General features: G+C 46.1%; 1 protein-coding gene across 2 annotated transcripts in view; it reads left to right on the top strand.

Moving 5' to 3' along the window:
- Nucleotides 1–24,038, top strand: part of YLPM1 (YLP motif containing 1) — an 820,959-nt gene that overhangs the window by 737,117 nt on the left and 59,804 nt on the right. For both annotated transcript variants that reach the window (XM_085626748.1, XM_085626747.1), the window contains exon 18: nucleotides 16,138–16,265. In XM_085626748.1, coding sequence (XP_085482874.1) covers nucleotides 16,138–16,265 — 128 coding nt within the window. The remainder of the gene's footprint in view (nucleotides 1–16,137; nucleotides 16,266–24,038) is intronic.

Raw genomic sequence — 24,038 nt, 5'->3', positions numbered from 1 at the left:
TCGAGAGGGAGGCCTTGAAGGTGGTTGGTCTGGAAAATCGCAAAGAACAACGAAGTCACCCTAACCTTACGAAAGGTGTTTCTATCCACAGAAGGTTCAAACACCTCAGCGGTTGTAAGGACAGCACCAACAGCAGCAGCACAGACCTTTCCAGCAGCACCAAAGGTGTCAACCTAAGGGAAGAGCTGGCCACCAACCTTCCCAAGCAGGAAAGCCTCCTACAGGCCCCAAACAATGTGTGTCTGCTTCTCCTTCCTCCGTTACCCTCTCCAGTAGGTTGAAGTATTTCACATTATCTAACGGAGTGCAAATCCATCACAAAAGATGCCTGGGTTCTGAATATTGTATGGAGCGGTTATGGTCTCAGATTCACCAATATTCCACCAAAATATCCAGTCATCATCTGCAAATGCTGAGATCAGAAGTGAACATCATTCTGCAGAAGCATGCAGTGGAGCTTGTTCCTCCCAGCCAACAGGGCACAGGGATTAATTCCTGTTACTTTTTAGTTGGGAAAAAAACAAATTCGTACCCATACTAGATCTGAAAGTCGCATGCAAATGGATATGGAGATAAAAGCTTAGAATGGTGGCATTAACTCAAATATATACGGAAATCCATCCAGGGCACTAGCTCTATTCCGTAGATCTTAAGGATGTGTACTTTCACATTCCGTTTGCCAGAAAACATAGCGAATTCCTGTGATTTGTAGTAGGGCATGTTCACAATCAGTACAAAGTTATTCCTTTTCACCTCAAATCAGCCCCTAGAACGTTTTCGATGTGCATGGCAGTGGTAGCCGCACATCTCAGGAAACTCTAAATATTCTTCTATCCGTATCTTACAACTGGCTTACCAAGGAATCAACGCAACAAGCATAGTTTCTTTATCGAATAATTGTCTCTACTCTCAACAGGTTAGGTCTTCCTGTCAATCACCAGAAATCCACATCCTCACCAGTCCAGTCTCTACATTATCTAGAAGCAATTATTGGATAGAGACATATAGCTGCAGATTCCTCATCTTAAAATTATCCCCAGGTGTCAGACTGGAGCTTGTGACTCCTGTCACAAGCTGATGTCTGTGACGGCGCTGCACCTCGTGTGCCTCTGGTGCCTGGAGCGCGGCCACGACCCAAAGTCGTGCTCCGACTGTGAGGCTATGAATCTGAAGTCTTTGCGGGAGTGGTCCCGAAAGCTTTTGGAGGCCCGGCAGTAAGCTTCGGGTCGCTCCCGGTCTCGCTCGAGGGGAAAGTCTCGAGACCAGTCATAGAGCCACCACACCGCGTCCAAGTCTTCGCACTCCTTGGATAAGTCGAAGCACAAGCAGAAGGCTAAGAGGCACTGTCACTTTTAGTCTAGCCCCCCTGCCCCCCCCCACCCCTCTTCTCCCCACCCTGTCGGTCAATTGCTGTGACGCGGGATCCGGAGCGTAGGCGCTCTAAGGCTCTGTTTCCGGCACCTGACTCAGGGACGACTCCGGGCCTCCCCCCGTACCCTGCCCAGCTTCGTACGTTCTACGAAGACCTCCGCCGTGTATTTGGGCAGCCTGACTGCTGGCGCGTTTCCCGGCCGGTTGGGGCTCTGAGCCTTCGATGCCGAAATGCACCTGTGGATCCAGATCGATGCAGGTTGACCTCACTCGACCTTCCCCAGCACATATCCCGGCGACAATGCCCCTACCGGCGGCCATGCCCCCAGCCGGCGGCACACTCATCTTCCTTCCCAAGATAGGGCCGGGCCCGATGTCTGTTCGGATGCCAGAGGGCACTTTTGTTCCCTTGTTCATCCCAGGTTTTCCCTATCGCCCTGAGGGTGGTGATGAGGACTGGGAGAGGTCACTGGACTCTTTGACAGATCAACTAGAAAAAACGGACTGGAGAGAGGAATAAGGTGACACCGTTGGGAGCTCCCTTTCATGGTGGTCTGGACTAACCTTCTGGCAGAGGTGCTTCAACCTGCGGCATCTACTTCCGAACCCCTATTGCCCTTCAATGAAGCCCTCACAGACGTCCTTCTGGCCACTTGGTCCAAGCCCAGCACATGGGGCTCCTGTGGAATGGACGATTGCCCGCCCCCACCACCCAGCTCTGGGCGTTCCCATTTTTGTCACCCAACACCCTTCCCCCAAGGGCCCATTCCCTTCTGCACCCAGATTAGGGAATCCAAGAAGCTGGATCATCTTGGGAAGCGCATGTTCTCTTCCTCCAGCTTGGCAGTGAGGTCCGTGAATACCACCTGCCTCTTTTCCCGCTGCTCCCATACCATCTGGGATACGGTTGCGCAGGTGCTGCCTCAGCACCCAGAGGAGGACCAGGTCGTCCTCCCCCAAGCCGTGGTAGATGGGAGAGATGCAGCAAAATTCATGATTCGCTGTGGAATGGATACCACCGACTCACTGGGTAGTATGATTTTAACGTTGGTAGGCCTTTGGGGCTACGCCTGGTTGAGGATGTCTGGTCTTTCGGGGGATGTTCAGTCAACTCTGCTGGACATGGCAGTTGCCTTTTTGGTGACAAGGCAGACTCGGCCCTGGAACGCTTTAAGGATTCTCTGGCTACATCCAGATCCTTAGACCTTGCTACGTCTCCCGTCTACCACAGTCTGTTTTTCGCCAATTTTGTGACTACGGAAGAGGCACCCCACTACGTCTGAACCAGTCCTGCCACCAGTCCGCACAAGCTGCGCAGTCTCTTCATGGCTGCAGACGTGGGACCCAGAAACGCTGGCCTGGAAACAGCAGGCGGGCTAGTCCACCCTTTCCCCCTGCAGCAGCCTCCAAACCCTCCTAGTCTCACCTTTCAGGCCCATCAGCGGCCAGTGAGTGGCATGATTCACCATCACCTCCCCCACTGGCAATCCATCAAGTCAGACAGGTGGGTTTTCCAGATAGTCTGAAGGGGCTACTCCCTCCCCTTCGAGACTACCTCTAGCCTCCATGCCACCGTCTTTCGATCGCATGTCGGAGGACCATTTGGCCCTTCTCTACCAGGAAGTTTCAGCCCTCTTGGCCAAGGGAGCTATCGAAAGGGTCCCTACACCAGAAGTAGTTCATGGTTTTTAATCCCGCTACTTTATGGTGCCCATGAAGGACAAGGGCTTGCGTCTTATTCTAGACCTCAGGGCCCTTAACCGCTTCCTCTGGAAAGAGAAGTTCAAAATGCTAACCTTGTCTCAGGTCCTATCTCCCCTCGACCCTAGAGACTGGTTGGTGGCATTGGACCTGCAGGACGCCGATTTTTACATCCCCGTCCTGCCAGCCCACAGATGTTACCTAGGGTTCACGGTAGGCCACTAGCATTTTCAGTTCACTGTGCTCCCCTTCGGCCTTACCAGTGCCCCTTGGGTGTTCACGAAAGTGATGGCGGCGGTCGCAGCTCATCTGCACAGCTCTGGGGTCCCAGTCTTCCCCTATCTCGCCGACTGGCTGTTGAAGATGGGCTCGCTCCAGGCTGTCGTTTCCCACCTCCAGACTACGGCGGACCTCTTGCATTCGCTCGGGTTCACTATCAACGTGACAAAATCACACCTGACTCCCTCAGTCGCTCCTTTTCATCTGGGCTATTGTAAACACAGTGCGTTTTCGGGCCTATTTTCCCGAACAGCGAGTCTGAGATATTCGGGCTAGGATACCGATGTTTCAGCCTCTATCCCGGATTTCGGTGAGAATGACCCCTGAGGCTGCTGGGCCTCATGGCCTCCTGCATCCTGCTGATGGATCATGCCAGATGGCATATGTGGGCTCTGCAGTGGGACCTGAAGTTCCAGTGGGCACAGCATATGGGGAACCTGTCAGATTGCATCCAGATCCCAGAGGGCAATGCACGCCAACTACAGTGGTTGTTCACAAACCAGAATTGGGTCCACAGTAGATCCCTCTCACTTCCTCAACCAAAGTTCACAGTGGTGACCGATGCATCCCTTCTGGGATGCGGCAGCCACTTGGGAGAGGTGGAGATCAGAGGAGTCTGGTCTCCAGTGGAGTCCTGGCTTCATATCAGCCTGTTAAGGGTCCGGGCGATTTGCCTGGCACTGAATGCATTCCTTCCCTCTCTCAAGGGAAATGCAGTGCAAGTGTTCACAGACAACATCACCGCCATGTGGTACTACAACAAACGGGGCAGGGCGGGGTGGGGTAGTGGACTTGGACATGGCTGGAACATCAGGGCAGAACCCTGGTGGTACTAACACCTGGCAGGTTGCCTGAATGCCAGGGCGGACAAACTCAGCTGTCTGTGCCTGGTGGATCACGAATGGCGTCTTCACTCAGCGGTACTGCAAGGTCTCTTTCAGCAGTGGGGAGAGCCTCTTTGCCACCGAAGAGAATGCGCAATGTTAGAAGTTTTGTGCGTTGGAGATTCCAAGGTGGCACTCGCTTGACGCCGCTTTTCGCCACGACTGGAGTTGCGGAGTCCTGTATGCCTTTCTGCCTGTACCACTTCTGCCCCCAATGCTGAAGATCAAATGCGACCGGACCCAAGTCATTCTTGTGGCACCGGATTTGGCACAAAGTGTCTATGGCTATCAATCCTCCGATCAGACTGACCCCTCGCGAGGATCTTCTGTCGCAGCAGCATGGGACGGTTCTTCACCCAAACCTGTCCACCACCTCCTTACGTGGAGATTGAGCGGCGACAGTTGACAGCTTTTGACCTTCCTGCCGAAGTCTGTAATGTCATCTTGCTTGGCAGCCAGGTGTCCCTCCACTAAGACGGTATACGCCTGTGGATGGAACAAGTTTGTGGCATGGTGCACAGCAAGTGCTGTGGATCCCCTTTCTGCCCCTCTTTCTTAGGTTCTTTTTTTCCTTCTTTCTTTGGCCCAGCAGGGTTAGGCTCCGGGCACTCTTAAAAGCTATCTGACAGACATTTCTCCTTTTCTTAGGCTACCAGATCAGCCCTCTTTGTTCAAGTCCCCTATTGTAAGTAGTTTTTTTAAAGGCATTATTAATCTTTCCTCCATCTCTTTTAATAATGCCTCAGTGGGATTAGAACCTTGTTTTGACTCATTGTGTGCTCCCTTCGAGCCTCTTCACAACTGTTTTCTTAGGCTTCTCACTTTAAAAACTGCCTTTCTGGTTGCCATCACCTCTGCTCGCAGAGTGAGTGAGCTTCAGGCTCTTTCTTCTAAGCCTCCTTTCTTCTTGGTGCATCCGGACAAGGTGGTGCTTTTAACGAGACCCTCTTTATTACCTAAAGTCGTCACTCCCTTTCACATCGGGCAGAGTGATAGTCTGTCCGATATGAAAGGGAGTGACAACTTTAGGTAAGAACGAGGGTCTCCTTCAAAGCACCACTTTGTCCGGATGCATCGAGAAGAAAGGAGACTATCACTCTGCCCACCTTTTTCCCGCCTCCGCACCCTTCCAAGGAGGAGAGACTCTACCGTTTGGACCTGAAACGTGCACTGCCTTTCTACCTTGACCGAACGAAGGATTTCCGAGTGGACGATCAACTTTGTTAGCTATGTGGGTGCCAAGAAAAAGGCCATGCTGTGCAAAAGCGTACCATCTCTCGATGGGTCATCCTTTGTATAAAGATTAGTTACGCTTTAGCAAAAAAGGAACCTCCAGTGGGGCTGCGAGTTCATTCCACTAGAGTTACGGCAGCAACTACTGCTTTATCACGTGGAGTCTCACTCATTGACATCTGCCTGGCGGCCATGTGGGCTTCTATGCACACGTTCACCAGACATTACTGCCTAGTCCGGAGGGATGGCTACTTTGCCCATTCTGTCCATCCCTCCTCCGGGGTTGGTATTGCTACGGTATCTATTCTAAGGTAAGGAATTTATAACTAACAGTCTCTTTCAGATGAACAAGTTACTTACCTTCACTAACAATGGATCTGTAAGAGACCTATATTAGTTATAGATTCCTTACCACCCACCCATCCTCCACGCTCTGTGAACTGACTTCTAGGGTTAGGGACTCCCCTGCAGGGCCCTGTTGTGGCGCACCAGTGGTCCGTGTCTTTCATGGCTCTACGCTTCTGGCATGGAAAGTCGTGTCAGAACTGACTTAAGCGTGCAGGGGTGGCATATGAGTAGGCACCATGACGTCATCCTGGCAACCATGACGCCGATGAATGACGCGGAGTCGATAGATGCCACCTACCATCGCCCACGGGTACTGCGGAGGAATCATTTCTCAGGATCCAGGAATCTGACTAATATATGTCTCTTACAGATACATTGTTATCGAAAGTAAGTATCTTGTTCTTCACTTTCCCTCAAAGGGAGGCAGTCCCTTAAATGGTGGTGCAAGTTGAAAAATCTTTATCAAGGGGGATATCTTTTCATCAGGATGTTCTTTTTCAGACAATAGTGACAGATGCCTCTGTTAAATTGGGAAGCGCAAATGGATCGGCTACAAATTCAAGAAGCATGGTTCACTAAGGAAATCACTTGTCATATCAACTCCTGGAACTGCATGCTGTTGATTTGGCGTTGAAGTCTTTCTTACAGTCCATCAAGGCGAAATCCCTTGTTCACACAGATAATATGACATCAATGTGCTACGTAAGCAGGCAAGGAGGAGCAAGGTCCAGAGTCTTGTCACAGGAAGCTCAAACAATATGGAATTGGTTGCTAGACCTGAGAATCGCTGCAACCCATCTTCCGGGTGTACAGAATCTTCAAGCAAACCCCCTAAGCAGGATTCTTCAAGAAAATCACGAGTGGATTCTACATGACAACAACATTCAAAACATCTTCTACATGTGAGGTTTTCCTTGCATAGATTTATTCGCAGTCGCAGAAAACAAAAAATGCCTAAACTTTGCCTCAAAGTATTACCAACCACGGGCAGTGGGGAATGCCCTATGGATCGACTGGTCCAGCAAATTTCTCTATGCTTTACTTCCGATTCCCCTAATTTTATCAGTAATCATCAAGCTAGCTTACTCGAAGGCCAGCAAGATTTTGGTAGCTCCAGAGTGGCTCTGTTAATGGTGGTTAACCGACCCTCTCCTCATGTCGGAGCGTCAGCACATGAAGTTGGGAGGTCCGATGGTTCACCCCAATCTCTCCTCTTTGAGTTTGGCAGCATGGCTTCTGAGCTCGTACAATATCGACATTTAAATCTACCACAAGAATGCATGAATATTCTCAAAGAGGCTAAACGCCCATCAACACCTATCTTGGAAGTTTGCTTTCCTAGTGGCTATCATGTCAACACGTAGGGTTAGTGAGATTCAAGCTTTATGCTGTCACGAACCATATACAGTGTTTCATAGCAGTAAGGAATCCCCCTTCCAGACAGATTTATGTATGGCTGCATTCCTGTGAGCTGGGAGGGATAGCCACTGGAGGGAAAAGGACGAGACTCCCTTTACACTTCAAAAGACTGCTCTTTAATTCAGTGATGGATCACAAGAAAGGGGCCTCGACACCTTTCAAGAAGAGAGATGGGGCTGATATGGGGATCATAAAGAATATGGTGGGGGAACTGGGATTAACCTTTTTAATGCACATGTCACTGTGGCTGACATAAGGTGTGAATTCTGGTCACTCCCACAGACTGTGTTGTGGGGGCAATTCGCTTCAGAGGCTTGATTGCTGTGACATCTTTCATGAAGAAAAGTAGAAAGAGTGAAGTGTTCACTTCAAAAGAAGCAGAACCCCAACATGAAACTTAAAAAACTCAGACCCTAAATCACACTTGGTGGTTGGAAAAGGACTAAGAACGCTAGGTTGTGTCCCCTAAAGATTTGTCATCTGCAAATCATCCAGACTGGGTGAAAAGGGGAAGCTCTGCAAGATTTCTCCCTGTGACCAGGACTAAGGGTAAAGGTCTGCTAGTCTCCCTGCTGGATGAAAGGGACATCACCAAGGACACCAGATCACCTGCCCTGGAGCCTTGAGCACCATCGCCTGCCTGCTTGCCAAGACCTATGTGCCCTGTGAGGCAGAGGAGAGCGTTGAAGGAAGTGATGTCTAGTGGGGAGCCCTGCACAAGGATTTCCTGAGCAAGGTGGGAAGCTGTGCACCGATCAGGCCGTTGCCCTGTGCTGTATCTGGTCTGAGACTCTTGTATGCCAGTAGGGCATGTTCTGAGCCCTATCTGAAACACTGGGTGGGAAGCACCAGCCTTCACTGCCTTGCCACGGTGACCCTGTATGCTAGAGGGGGTCACTAGTAAACTGATAGTTTGCCAGAGGATCACACCAGCAACCCATTCCCCACCACACACACACACACTGTGCTGCCGTGGCACCCACAAGTGGCCCATCTTTACCGTACATGATCCGAACTTGTGAGCAACTGAGGAGATGGCACTCCCTGCACCACTGAACACTGCCATACTGCCGGAGCGATTAGAAGCCGAAGCACCATAGACACTTCACCAATTCCTTCAGAGTCAAAGGGAAAACCTTTGTGTACAGCCTAATAGTTTGCATTACTGGGTTGTTACCACCAGTGATGAATGGGGAATAATCCCACACATGTTACACGAAAGAGGGTGGGACTGGCTTCACCTGATAACTACTAGAGCCCTGAACTCTGGATTGCATCATTGCTTTTGAATGTCATATACCTTTCCATGTGTAGAGTTAGAAATAAAACAACTTTTTTTTAATAAAAATAAGTATTTGACTTGACATTTATTTATTGTTCATACTCTGTGCACTTTGAGTTATGAGTCGTATTCACTGATCTGTATCTACATACATCCCAAGGGCGCTTTGCCTGCTCAACCACAGATACCACTGAGAGTCAAGTGCAGAAGGGGTAGTTGGCCCAGTTGATCGGGATCCATAATAGGTCGTGCCCCGGGACAGCAAGAGTAAAAAGCGTCAACCACCACAGTAGGCCCCAGTAGCCCCTGCTTGCCCCGTGGCACTCCAACAGGAGCTCTGACAATGCCTTATACATTGATTTACAGAATGCCAGTTGGCTTGATACCTCTCCAGGGACAGTGTGTTACTCACCACATGAGCCACACACATTAGAGTACCTCATTTTCCGTGGTGTTTCGAAGGGCAGCCAAAGTGCTAAGGTTACAACTGCCCTCCATTGACATTACAACTAATGTTTTGACAGAAATTCTGCTGCGTGGACCAGCAACATCTAAGCCCTTTACTTCCATTTAATGATGCACTCACAGATACTCTAATAGCTACATAGTCTAACCCATGTTCTTGCCCACCTGTAAACACTTTGGTGACCAGACGTCCTAGACCGGTGCCTGGTTGCTTCTATTTTCTCACCAATCACGCCATTCCAGAGATCATTATTGTGCAGGGCTCGGCCAGTAGGGTGAATCCTAACTCATTTCCAATCACTTATCCAATTAAAGAATCCAAAAGGATTTGCGCCTTTGTCAAATGCGTTTTCTTCCACGAATCACACACTGCTGTTTGGTCGATAAGCCTATTCCCAGTGAGACACAAGATTTTAGGGCCTCTATGGTCCAGATGATATGTGATGGAAGATGCTGCCAAGTATATTATCCTTGCAGGGGTGAATACGACAGATTGGCTTAGGAGGGCAGTTAGAGCCAGTGTTGTTCTTCGCAGGCATGTGTGGCTGAGGTCCACTGGTTCTCTGGTGATGTTCAGGCTTTGTTGATAGAGATGCCTTTTGATGAGTCCTGCCTTTCTGGCATGAAAGCAGAGACTACTTTGCAACATTTGTAAGACTGTAATAGGTACACCGCTTATCCTGGCCCTGGGTAAAACGTCCATTAGTTCTGAGATTAATTTTAAACAATGTGTAACAAAGTTCATTCAGTGTATGCAACTAACCAACTAAAATGCAATTCCGATAAGAAGGGGATCATGCTTTTAGGCAAGGGCAACACTTTTTATCCTACATTATGATGGCCTAATTCCGTGCCTTCTCTGCCGAATACTGTTGAGCGTGAAATTTGATTCTTCCTTATCATTCCGCCCACAAGCTGTGACAGGAAAGTGTTTAAATTTAATAAAATCATTAAAAAAAATATTTGACTATCTTCCTCTTTCATCAAGAAAAACAGTGGCATTTGCATTGATTATGTCCAGATTGGACAATTGTAATAGTCTTTGTGAAGGTACCACCAAACAATTTCTTCACAAACTACTGGTAGTACAACCCGCAGCTGCTAGGCTAGTGCTAAAACTGCCACGTCGTTGGTCAGCCTCAGCAGCCCTTAAAACCTTTCATTGGCTGCCAATACACAAGAGTCTTATTTAAAACCCTTCTGCTTAACTTTAGAGCCTGCAGAGCAGTAGGACAAAATTACCTAACTGCCAAATTCACTCATTACACTTCCTCTCGGATTCTGAGAACGTCATCTGCTAATCTTCTTAAACCTCCTACTTTTAGATTTAAGACTAAAGGAAGCAGATCTTTTGGTTTCCTAGAGACTAAGGCCTTGAATCATCTTCCCATTCAGTTGAGACACGTTGATTCTGAATCCCTTTTCAGGAAACTACTTAAGACTTGGCATTTTACGGCCTCGGACTCTTTGTGTCATTCATTAATTCAATGACTCCGCTGTAGGCCGTGTCCTGTTGAAATTAGTTCTGGCTTCTTTTCACTAGCTGTTATGACTTCTGATTTTTCTCTACCACCTAGCGCCAGGATGCTCCCCTAGGAGGGACCATTGTGCTGTATAAGTGCTGAATTCATTCATTTATTCAGTAAGGCTACAACGCGTTCCTGGGACTTTTGAACCCTGCCAAAAATTTTTCCCACTAGTTTCAGAATTTAGGGGCTACTCCAGAGGCCTGGCATATAGGCAGACATAATGTTGCCAACCAGTGAGGAAATAGACATCCTATTGCTTTCGGGGACATGGATCCAGCAGGCATCATTTGGGCTAGCAGGGGCACCAATCTTCCAGCTTCTATTGCAACAACAGCCAGCAAACCGCTTTATTTTGCTCTCCGACACATACCCTGCCAGTGGGAGGCAGAATCTCGCACTTCCTCCCGGGTTGGCAATTCATGATATTCCGCACCCACCTTGACAAAAACATCAGGTGGTGCATGTGAGCCCTACAATGGAGCTTGAAGTCCCATCATCAAGACCAACTTTCGCGCAGTTAGTCTTGCAGCAGCTGACTCATTTCCCCACCTGGAGCTAACAGTGGTGATAAACTCCTTACTGCTCGGTTACGGGGCTGTGGGTGGGTCACCTAGAGTAGGTTGAGATCAATAGAGTGTAATCTTCAGTAGAGGGCTGGCTCCACATCCAATCTAGTAGCTGATGGCTCGTCATCTGGCCCTGAAGGCCTTCCTGCCATCTATCAAGGGAAAGTTTGGGCAGGTCCACATGGACAACACCACACCATGTGGGACTGCAACAGAGGACTTGGGCTCTGTTCAAGGAGGTTTCATTGCTGGAGGTGGCTGGACTCCAGGGCACTTTTCTGGTTGCTAGCCACCTGGCGGGTTCTCAAACAATCAAGCAGACAAACTGCCCAATTGTCTGAAAGATCACGAGTGGTACTTGCCTCCTAAGGCGAAGCAGGGCATCTACTGCTGGTGGGGAAACCCTGACTAGATCTTTTTGTGTCTCAGTCAAACACTCAGTGTCAACAGTTTTGTATATTGGAGTTTCCACAAAAAGACTTGTTGGAATTGGAGAAGAGATTCATGTATGCAGTCTTGCCACTTCCCTGAGTTCTGAGGAAGATGTATGAAAGGGCCCCACTCACTGTGATGTGGACTTGGATTGGGCCAGGAGAACATGACACACGGAACTCCTGAGCATGAACACCTCTCTACTCTTCACGCTATCACTTTGAAGGAACCACCTGTTTCAACAGCAGGACAGCTTCCTACACCCAAATCTATGTGCAATTTGCACCTCCATCCACTGAGATTGATTTACCGCAATTGGCTGCATTTGATTTGCCTCCTCACTACTAGTCTCACCTCCACAAAATCCATTTATGCCAGGCACTGGGACACATTTGTAAACCAGTGCAGTCCCTGGGACGCAAACCCCTTACAGCTATCGGATGTCTTTTTTTTTTTGGTCTTTTGCTCAGCAAGGTTTTGCATTGGGCACTGTAAAAGTTTATTTTTTGGCCCGTTTTGACCTTTCTGTGTTTGCCGAACCGACAGTCCTTGTTCAGATCACCACTTGTGATGAGATTTACAAAAGGCTTGACGCATATGTTCCCTCCCAAGCCATTTGTGATGCCACAGTGGGATTTTGACTTAGGCATGACATTCCCCATATGTACTCCCTTTGAGTTTATGCATAGCTGCTCATTGCATTTCCTGATCCGGAGTCTTCCTCATTGCGATCTCTGCTCATCGCGTCAGTGCACTGCAGAAAATATCAGTTTTCGACCACGTTTTTCCAGATAGATGCTGAAGACTTGGGTGGCCTTCTTACCAAAAGTCATGACTCCGGTCCCGGGTAGACAATTCATAACTCTGTTAGCATTCTATACCCACCCCCACCCCTCTAAAAAGAAAGAAGCTTTATCGGTTGGACCGCAAAAGGGCTACAAGTATTTTTTATTGATCATACCAAGGACCGTTGAGTGGACAATCAACTATTTTTGGGTTTTTGTGGAAAGAAAAAAAAGAAAGCTGTGCAGAAGAGGACCATCTTGAGTTTGACAGTCCTGTGCATTAAGATCTGCTAAGCACTAGTTTAAAAGCAGCACCTGGAAGGTCTGAGAGCCCATGCCAGTACAACTCTATTGGCAGGAAAGGTGTCTGTGCTTGATGTCTGCCAGGCTGCAACATGGGCGTTGCTGCATATATTCATGAAGCACTACTCCCTTACAGCCAGGTCCGGTGGGAAAGACACTTCACCTGCTCGGTTCTGCAAGATGTTTTGGTATGAGTCTACTCTACAGATACAGCACTTTGGGAGGTAATGCTTTGGTATCAATTTACAAGGTGGGGAATCTATGGTTAAAAGAACAAGTTACTTATCTTTGCTGACGCTCTTTCTGGTGGATTCTCTAACTGCAGATTCCCCACTGCCCTCCCATCTCCCCCATTCCGTGAAATGGACTCTTTACCATCCATTAAAAAATCCCAATTTAGAGATATGCACACACTCATCTGATCAATTGGTATGCTCAGTGATCTCAGCATGTGGCGGTGGCATTACTTCTGGGGTGGAATGAATTTGAAGTGGGGCTGCATGATGCCACCTATTGATGCATGTGAGCAATGCTGAGAAAAATCTCGAGATCCAGTCAGGGCCTGCGGGTATTCACAAGGTGAGGAATCTGCCCTTAAGAGTACTCACCAGAAAAAGCGTTACCAGAGGAAAGTAACGTGCTCATTCCTTTCCTCAGCACTGATGCGCCAAGGCCCAGGTATCTCTGATGAAGACTTGTCCACACCACACTGGGTTCTATTGTGCTCCAAACAGGGGTTTTCAGATACACTAGATTTGTGATGCGAATCAATGCATATTACGGTCTTGATGAAAACGGTTAACAAGTTAGTAACTTATTTAGTTCTGCTTTCCTAACACCCCCGCCCCTTCTTCCTTAGTACAGCACAAAGGCTCCTCTGCTCCTTTTCACCTGCTGTTACGGGCATTAGTAGCTCAGCCAACACTTTGTTTTTGTAATGTTACTTACGTCCCTCCATACAGAACTGGAAAAGTAACTGGCATTTAGCATTGTTCCATCTTTATGCTGCGAAATTCATAGAAGGATCCCTCATTCCCCTCTGCCACCCTTGCGCGACCCCGTTGTCCCCCATGGCAGCGCTGTACACTTCTACGAAGCTCCTAACCTATCGTGATTTTTGTGATGCGCGGGTTTCCAAGTACCAAGTCATCCAGACTAATGACAAAGCACCCCTTTTCTGGTCCCACTGGATGCAAGTATAAAACAGTGTTGAGTCATCTTACAGAGCAACTGCTACTGTGTCAAGTTAATTCAGTTTATAAATGCTGCCTCTCATGTGAAGCCAAAGGTCTTATGTCAGCCGCTACTTATAATGTGGCAAAGAGGGTTGAAAATAACTTCAATTCTGTGCAAGCTTATCGTTGTGTAAGAAGAGCGTGTGTGTGATCTACAGACCGGAATTTCCGTGTCGCTATTGCTGTAAAGTAGTGCAAGCCCACACTATACCTACTTGAAGATCTAGTTTACAATGCCGGTTGTAGTCCATGTACGCTTACACAGAGTTTTACTCGAACCTGCGCCGCGTCTCCCCCAGTCCACTTGCCAACAATGTAAATGTCCCTTCCTATACTTGGTATAATGTTTTAAGAAACGAAAATACAGTTCATGCCAATATACTCAAACAAACAGCATTCAGGACAGAAGGAATTCGGTTGTTAAATATCAGAACGACTGTTACCAAGACATTACCAGGTTCATTGGATGACTAAACTACATGGAATGTTGTTCTTAATATTCGATTAAGAAAATGCAAATTATGTAGCCCGTTCTGTGGCATTATGAAGCTGTTTTGAGATTGTAATCTTTGTTGATGAAAACGATATGCCAGAGGTATGAATATATATATATATATATATATATATATATATATATATATATATATATATATATATATATATATATATATATATATATATATATATATATATATATATATATATATATATATATACATATATATATATATATATATATATTCGACAGTTATATACATGAATCATTTCCTATTCAAAATGTTTTTCATTATCAGTTAATGATTTTGCATTGCCTGGAAGCATGTAGTGTTTATTTAAACTCTGCCTTTTTGAGTAATATAGTTTATGTAAAACGTACACTGTGTTGCAATCAGCAAAAGACAAACCTGCTCCGTGTGTGTTTCTTACAACGAAAAGTGACACTTTTCTGCACAGCAGAACGTTTCAAAGCTTGTCTTCAGTTTTAGGTTTGTGCCCAAAGTGGTATCTCGGGAAGCACCAGTTTACATTAAGGAATAATCATATAGAACGTTATGGTACATCTAGAATTTATTCATGTATTTCCTTAGGAATGACTTACAGATGCAGGAAATTATAGCTTTGAAACCGATGGAAGTCGTTTGCGATGCTTTCCCAAAGTATGTGCTTTCTTGGAGGAACATTTACTCTGAGAACGGTGTGTGAGGAAACGTGAATTTGCGTGAATACTGAAAGAAAATAATTTCATGGCAAAGAAGGAATCTTGCTTTCCATATTGAATTACTTTGAGATGTTTATCTGCAGCAGACCCCCCTCCCTATCTGTTCATTTGCGTTTAGTCAACGCCCTTGCGACAGATTTTTCACTTGGTAACCATGTAACGTTTGCAAGGTGCTTGGTGCCGTGTTGCACCCACCTGCAGCTTTATTTAAAAAAAAAATTATTTTAACCAACCTTTGAAATGCATGAGATACTTATATTTTTATGGTTGAGATTGTGGCAAGTGCAACAAATTCTTAATTATGCAGAATATGCAGTAGGCACTTGAACTGAAGATAATGGAAGCGGACATCTTTCACCCGGGCACCCATACTCGAGCAGGATGGGGCGGGCGCTCTGGGGGATGAATGTCCCCAGTTTCTCGTTCCCTTGAAAATCTGCCTATTGTGTGTCAGGCGATGACAATTATGTGAAGTGGAGGGCGTCCCTCGTCCGGGGGAGGGGGGGGGGGGGGGGGTCGCTGGGGCTGTATTTTCTTAGTATGCGTCATAAAAATAAACCTTGAACGAATACTGATGTATCGAACTATTCGAATCGATCTGCAGTGCTATTGATCTGGCACTTTACTCGCCCCCATTTGATTTTGGCAGCGGATTTAAGAAGTTGGGTCAAAAAGTGCAATAAAGCTTTTTGCAACCATTTGTAAGAAAGTAGACAGATGCCTGCGGAGCCAAGCTGTCTGGGGTTTTAGGCCTGCTGCCTCCTCTAACAACCTGGATGCGTTTTCATAAATGGGGTGTCCACGCTGAGGGTGGGCACCTTTGGATTCATGAGTTGGGAATCTGGGCACCCAGCCCTGAGTCCAGATGATTTGCAGTAATGAAGTCAACCTGGAAGGAGCAGGAACCCTGCACAGCTCCCTCATCAACCTGCCGCCCGAAGACCGGACATGTTCGCGTCGCAACCCTGCACGCTAGGAGAAGGCCATCCGAAGTGTGGTCACTTTAAGGCTCATTTTGATCTGCGCTTTTGATAAAGATATCGATTTTTCTTTTTTAACCTTTCTGTTCCCTTTGTGTCTTTCCAGACAAGCTGGACGGCCTGAGACTGGGTAATAAGAAACGGAGCCGCGAGGCCATGTCCAGCATGATGGAAGACTTCCTCCAGCTCCCTGATGATTATGAATCACGTGCCTCTGAGCCCGGGAAAAAAAGGGTAAACCTGTATTATGTGTTCATATTCAAAGGGGTTTTACACAGTCTTTCCCCTTCACTGCACAGATCAAGAAATAATTCATGTCACTCAAGCATGCAGATTGAATAGTCTACGTGGAGGGAAAAAAGTACATATTGTCTGAGACAGTAGGTAACATGCAGCTGCTCTTGTTTATTCATACACACACCCATATACAATTTACCTTTGAGAAAGATGTGCATGGGTTGAGATAGAGTAAACATTAAGAAATATGCAGTGTCGTTTGTAGAAGAGTACACAATGTAAAATGTTTTTGTAGCTTTACATAAGCTTCAGAGTATTTTTTGAAGTGAGGATAGGGTGTTTGGATGCCCAGTGTGTTTATGTAACGAGACATAAGACTGCAATACTGTAGAAATACTTGTCCCTGACTCTCCCCTAATCCCAACTTGGAGAACTCTGATTACCTTGTAGTAGAAATGTAAGCTACCGCTCAAACCCTATGCTTTTAAAACTGATCATTATGCTTTGCCTTCTTACTGTGGTGGAATCCTAAACGTAGACTTTCTTTTTTACGATAGGTGGCCCAGGTAGCCAGACTATGCTTTTAAAAATGTAGAAAATGTTTCTCCGCTGGTTACAATTTTGGATCTTCAAGGGTTGGCCTTAATCCACCTAAACAAAATCTAAATGGAACCTCCCAGATAATTGTTTTGTAAAGCTGACTAGATTGACAGAAAAAAGGTTTGTAAAAGAAGCCAATGTCTAACGAAATAGAAGAACCTAATAGTAAAATTACCAAAATATCTTGAGATGAGGCTCCAGAAATTAACATTTGTTGACTTGTGGAGCATTATTTCTGACGACACTGTGAAAGTGAAATGGTGGCGCCATCTGTGTGTAGTCTTCTTTATGCCAATGTGTCCACGTTTCTCATCAAACAAACTTTTCTGCCCAAGCTGTTCAGCAATGCAATGTGGATTTGCAGCACAAATATACTTTAAAAACTAACAACATGTTAGGTCACTGCCTGCACTCCTTTGGGTTATTTCCCCCATCCTACACATAGATGCCTGTGCCAATTGCACCGCTACTGGATTATTGCAAGGATGTAGATTTTCCTTGTCCAGTAACTTTCAACAAATCTAGTTCACAATCCTCAAACACCTAAATAGGTAAACAAAACGACATTAGTGAAGTTAAAAGACGGTGCTTTTCATTCTTTAGTTTGTTTGCCAGGAATGTTATCCTCATTTGTGTTTGAAAGTTTCTGGGCACAAACTAAAGCATTGACAGATATGGCACATGGTGCAGTTCGCCCTGATTTTACTGCGCGGAACTAACACCTCGCACTCAAAATCATCACGAGGTAACGAACGCCGCGCGGTAGAGTTTTGCGGATCGCCGCCTAGGATTAGTCTTTGGAATGTGGCATATATTCTCAGGATTAACTACAGACTTTCTCTGTTGACCTCTATTCAACCCAGAAAACGGTGCAGTCATTGAAGCAGCATTCCCATATAACCCTTGGTGCTCATTCATAATTTATCAAGTCACTGTGGCAGAGAGTCTGCCAGTCGTAATAATGATTAAAAGACTGGAGGGCAGGAGTTTCAGATACCAACGTCTCCTAGGAACAGCATCCCTCCCATTTCACAATTCCCAGATTCTTAACTGAACAGGAATAAACGTGGTGTGTATCTGATAGTACTTTTACCTCCGGAGTCCTCTCCTTATGAATACTCGTGTTGCCAGACTGGATCCAGACCTTTTGCAATAGGTAGGTGACACTAGTTCCATTTCGGCATTGGTTGTAGCATGGACATTGTGTCACTGGCGTTATGGAGCTACCACAGCACCTTGTTCCCTTTTTTCTTTGGCCTTCAGTGTATATCAGGATATGCTGTCTGTGATATATTCACACAAAAAGTTTTCTTTTGAATTAACTTTTTGTAACGGAAGCTATTTATCTCCCCATAAAGAAGCAGGCCTTAAAACCTGACAGCCTTGCCATGGATAGATGTCTGTTTCTGACACTGACAAGGTCTGCCTTGGCTGATGCCTGATGCACAACTCTACACCCTGTGAACAATGCAGTCTAATGCAATAAAGGGGTGGGAAGTGAAGCTTTTCATAGTCATGTGCGCTCTGAGCTCTTTTCCACACCACTTTGAGGTCAGGATCAAAGCTGCATATGTCCCAGTCTTCACAGACTTCCAATGAGAAAAAACGGACGCCTAAGAAGAGTAAAAGACAGGACGACTCCATGCCTAGATGTCATTCCAGTGGTAGGTCTGCTCAGTTCTTTCACCTCCAGCGAAGTCCTTCATAGAGCCGGCACTGGTTGACATCCCTCCACTTGATGATCCTTTGCTGGTAACACTGATGCCACCACCGCTCTTGTTATAAGTTGGAGAGGCAGGATCCTGTTAAAAGTGCCTGAATGATAAAGGACCTCCTTAGGTTTACTCTTGTGCACATTGTCCTAGGAATATTTGCGTGACTCTAAATGTTCAGTAATATGCGTACAACAACTTTGACATCTATTTATATATTTTTAATATAAGTATGTTAAACAAAGGTTCTCAAACGGGACATCTATTTTCAACACATCATGAAACTGAAACAGCATATGTTTTCTACAAGTCATGAAAATTGATATAAAAAGCGTGGAGTCCTCCGGTGTGCAGTTTGAATATTCACAGTGACTAATAACGTTAACATGTACAGAAGAAATTCTTCATGGAGGAGGAAGTGTAGTAGAGAAGGATCCCGAGGGTTAGAAATTAACTCTTCCTATGTAAAGTTCTGCCCTATAGAGCTTGTTACGTGTTGCCTGCACCCCCCAACAGTGGTGTTAATTCGTGTTTACCCTACATATTTATAGGCTCTCATCAGGAAAAGGACCTGGTTTGCCCTGTGTTAAATAGAAGCGGGGTGGGATACACTATTAGAATTACAGCTCAAATGCTTTTTATTCATGACGACGGGCATACCCCAGTGTCATGCGTAACGTCTGGAAATAGAGATACTCAAGATTTTTGTGTACAAAAGGGCATAGTAAGTGAAAATTTGTGAAAGTGTTATAAATATGAAACATGGTACCTTGGTAGCAAACAGGTCAAAGTATCAAAGTGTCTTCAGACTGATGATCAGGGCAAGCCTTGACACTGGATTTGATTGCTAGGAAAATGGGCTCTTTGGTCGCCCTCAGGAGAACTATCCAAGGGCTTCCCAGGTGATGTGCATGCTAGCCTGATGTGCATGCCGTTCAATTGCTTTCACGTGTTTGGTGATAAAGCAGGCTTAGCTCTTGAGATATTTAAAACATGGCCCATCCATTGGCTTAGTGTTTCCAACCATAGACTTTCACAAGCAATATAGTGAGGTTAGGTGCTATTGTAAAAGGCTGCCTTTTCATCAACACCAGTTATCCCAGTTGATCAAACAGCCTAATCAATTTCAAAGGCAATACAGAGGCCAAGAGAAGCGCAAAAGCAGACAGGTTCAGCAATCCCCTTCTCCCTCTGCACTAGCTAGAAAGCCATGTTTTAGTTCCCCCTTCAGGGTACACATGTAGCTGGGTGAAGGAAAGGTGTTGTCCTTTCTACTGGCCTAGAAGGCCATCACAAATAGACCAGTGGGTCCTACTGATTATAGAAGGGGAATATACCCTTCCAACAGACTCACCTCTCCACCATTTCCAGGATCCCTCCACCTCACGCCTTTCATTCAGCGAACCCCACACTTGATTCTCCCACAAGAAGTGTTATCAGGAAGGATCAGTAGAATTTGCCCAAGAGCAGGAAAGTGCACAAGGGTGCTATACTCTGGACTTCCGGGTTCCCAAAGATGATCGCGGTCAGCATCCGATCCTGGACTTTAGGGTCTGGAACTTTTCCTTGCGAAAGAAAAAGTTTGATGCTTTCCTTAGATCAGGTGCTTTTGCCACTGGAAGCAGAAAACTGGATGGTGTCACTTGACTTGCAGAACATGTTACTTCCACATACTGATCCTGCAGTCGGAAAGGAGGGATCTACAGTTTGAGGTAGGCCCCACAAATTATCCTTTTGCTGTCCTCCCGTTTGCAGTAACATTGGTACCTAAGGTCTTCAAGATGATGGCAGTGGTTGCAGCACATGTGTGCCTGTACCTAGACTATTTGCCACTCAAGTTCGGGCTCTCCACTGCAGGTTTCAGACCATCTGAAATCCATAGCATCTCTGCTGTTTGATTTGAGTGTTTGCATCAAACTGCCTATATTACACCTAGTGCTCTCAGCGTGTCTTGTTCATAGAGGTATAGTACTGATATAATCTCCTTAGAGAAATATTTTCCTCTCCAGAGTATCTGGGACATTCAGCATCGAATTCCAAAGTTTTAGGCAGGAGCTCATTTACGTTCCTGATTGTGTCTTGCTTGTTAGGTCTAGTAGCTTCGTTCATACTATGGTCAATGACGCATGCTGGCAGATGAAGGTTCTCTAGTGGTGCCTTCAGCTGCAGTGGTTAGGCAGGTGGAAAACCTGTCAAACATCAGAATTACCCTGGACACTGCAATGCGGATTTTCTGTTGGTTAGTAGCAGAGAATCTGTTGCAAGGTAAGCCCTTTTACCCACCACCAACATAAGCCACTGTAGTGAAAGACGCCTCCTGCTTTGATTTGGGCGAAAAACTACTTACTCCATTATTGGAACTTTCATAGATTCACATGCTTCAATCATTCCCTGTCATCGAGATACGAGTCCCCGGTAACGTAGAAAAGCAATGCAATAATAAACATAGACCATAGAGGCCTATTTAGTAACATATCCTAGTCATTACTTAAAAAAAGGACTAAACTTAAGAGTCAAATAGTCAAGTCACACCACCCTGTAAAACCTTCATGAGAGAAGCTCCAGTCCTTCAAATTTTGTACCGCACGTCGTGCTAGGGAGTCTCCAATGAGTTCTGCTCAGCTCTACCTGTCAGAACTTTTCAAAAGATTTTCACAGACACTTCTCTTGAAAAGCTTACAGATATACTCTAACATTCTGTGCATCTGTTATTTGGGTGTCTCAAAATGACTTCAGTAAGTCAGACACACCAAAGAAGGTACTCTGCAGACCCTGTGGTACTTGAAGGAAGAAGAGGCTGCACGTTGATGACCCTTATCAGGATTGTATATATTGTCTTTATCCTGCTCATAAGAAAAAGGGGAAAAGAGTCAAGTTCCTCCTCAGAGACATCAAGAATCTATTTCTGAGCCCTCAAACCTTCACCTCAGGTGAAACACGTTCAAAAAGCCTTCTTCAGCTCCATCGACGGATGGCTTTTCGACAACATCACCGTCAACGAGAAACAGCAGTGTTGACGGCATCTACCTCCTATACAATCAGTGATGACGGCGGCTTATTTCCTAGTCTACGACTCCATTGTCGATCCGCCGTACCCCTATATCATTGATGATACAGATTCTTTGGCACTCCTGACGACGACACTCCTGTCTGGCTGCTCTCCCGTCGACTGCGGCTCTCCTTTTGACAATGAAGTCAAAGCCATCACTCTTGCTGACACTACCATTGTCAACAACGAAGGAAAAAATTGTATTTAAACAGAGAAAAAGCCTCAAAATACTCACGCCGGCTCACACATCGCCAAGTAAGATGCCTTCTCTGCTGCACTCCCATGCCTTAGATGATGAAGACTCGGAGGATGATGGCCTCTTTGGTGCAGCACACAACCCCTCAGAGCTTCATGTAAAATGCCAAGAAGACAACTCTGATGAGGATGAATACTACGAACAAGACTTTTATGCCCTCCAGGAGCACTTCTCAAAGCCACAACAATATCAAGAAGACAAAGACATGGTATGCCTTCTATCATCACTGGTGTCAGACTTGCAATTCATGTTGTTGAAGACTATTTCCTCCAATGTCCCCATCTGCTCATCACATTCGAACTCTGGTAGGTTTGGTGCCTCTACAGCCACCAGCTCCGCAAACATTACTTCCACCTCCATCAGAGGTCTGTTCTCTGCAGGCAGCTCAACTACATGATCCCACCTTATCTGAGGAGGAAAGAGAAGAAGCAGAACTCCGTGCTCAACATGATGAGTGGGATGATTACATATTGCCAACATAGCCATCGTCAACCCCTGTGGCTTCTTCAGAGGACATAGGAAGTTTTCATAACCTCCAAGGAGCAGCAACGCGTTTTAAGTTACCAATGCCTGCAAAACAACCTTTCCGAAAGTGTGTTCAAGCCATCCCATTATTGATTGCATGTGGGATGAGGGCTTAAAGGTTATGAGAAATCCAGCCTCAGTTGCTGCAGTATTGCCACGTCTCGATACAAAATACAAGGCCCCAGAGGACGCACCATCTTGCCTGACTGGGCACCCTAAACCAGACTCCGTCATTTCCCAGACGGCACAACGCAGATCTAGAAACCCCTCCACACCTCCAGACAAGAAGGGTAGGGGCCTCGATAATCAAAGCAGCAAATTCCCTGGCTCTACTTGGACGATACGATCAGCAAATGGGGTCCAATATTGCCCTGTATCTGGACAAGCTTCCAGATGACCTCGAGTGAAGCCTAAAAGGTATTGCAAGAAGGTGAGCGCACATAATCAGAAATATTTTATTGTGCCATGGATATTGCCACCACTGGTTTCAGGCAGCTAGCTGGGGCAATAGTATTGCGCCGTCAAGGATGGCTTAAAGCTACCACCTTCAGGCCAGAGGTCCAGATCAAAATACTAGATCTGCTTTTGATGGAGAGGCCTTGTTTGGAAAACACATTGATGCTCTCCAGGCTTTAAAAACGGATGCAGACACAGCCAAGTCATTGATGATCATTTGTGGCATTTGCGGAAGAGGACAACCATCTTATAGAGGGGGATACCAACAGTTCCACTATCCCACATATTCCTCGACTAACCAACAATTTCTGCCCTAATACCAGCAACGACAACCACCTGTTTTTCCGCTCTTGAAAAAACAAATCTTGACAAGACAGAGCCAAATAACTATCGGCCCATCTCAGGACTCCACTTCCCTTCTAAAATCATTGAGAAGGCCATGAATGCAGAAATTACAAACTTATCCAGTATTGGGGTATCTTTCATAGATTCACATGCCTGAATCATTCCCCGTCGCCGAGGCGGGAGTCTCGGTAGATAAAAAAGTAGTGCCAAAAAATAATTAGTAGTAGTAGTAGTAGTAGGCCCAAAGAAAAAAGGCCCTAAGGCCTATATCTTAGAAGCCTAACTACCTTGTTATGTAAAATAACCCAAGAATTGGTAGCAACCAATCAGACATCAGCACCCTTCTAGAACCCTCTCAGCAGAGCCAGCTCTCCTTTTCTTCAGTCATGTCTGACAAAAAAGCTTTGTTTAGACCCTGCAGGACCTGTGATAAGAAGAGGGTCCATGTAGACGACCAGCATGAGGAGTGTATTTATTGTCTACATCCTAAGCATGTTGCTAAGGACTGTAGAATTTGCCGGACTTTCCCTCCTAAGACCTTAAGGGACAGAGAGGCAAGAGTTTTGTTATGGTTGAAATCTTCCTCGGCTGAGGAGGATGACAGGGCCTCGACATCTAGCAAGAGAGCTAGATCAATTGATAGTTCTTCCAGTGAAGGGAGAAAACATCATAAGGCCTCTCATGTAACTTCTGACCATTCACAGAAGTCACAAGACTCTGACAGATCCAAGAAGTCTTCTACTACAAAAACCGTGAGTAAATCTCAGGTTAAGACTTTGTCAGTGGGATCATCTTATACCATCTCTGTGACTTCTGCGGCTCCTCTG

This window comes from Triturus cristatus, chromosome 9 (genome assembly GCF_964204655.1).
Source record: "Triturus cristatus chromosome 9, aTriCri1.1, whole genome shotgun sequence".
Taxonomy (NCBI): Eukaryota; Metazoa; Chordata; class Amphibia; order Caudata; family Salamandridae; genus Triturus; species Triturus cristatus.
This window is presented reverse-complemented; position numbering and strand designations above follow the sequence as displayed.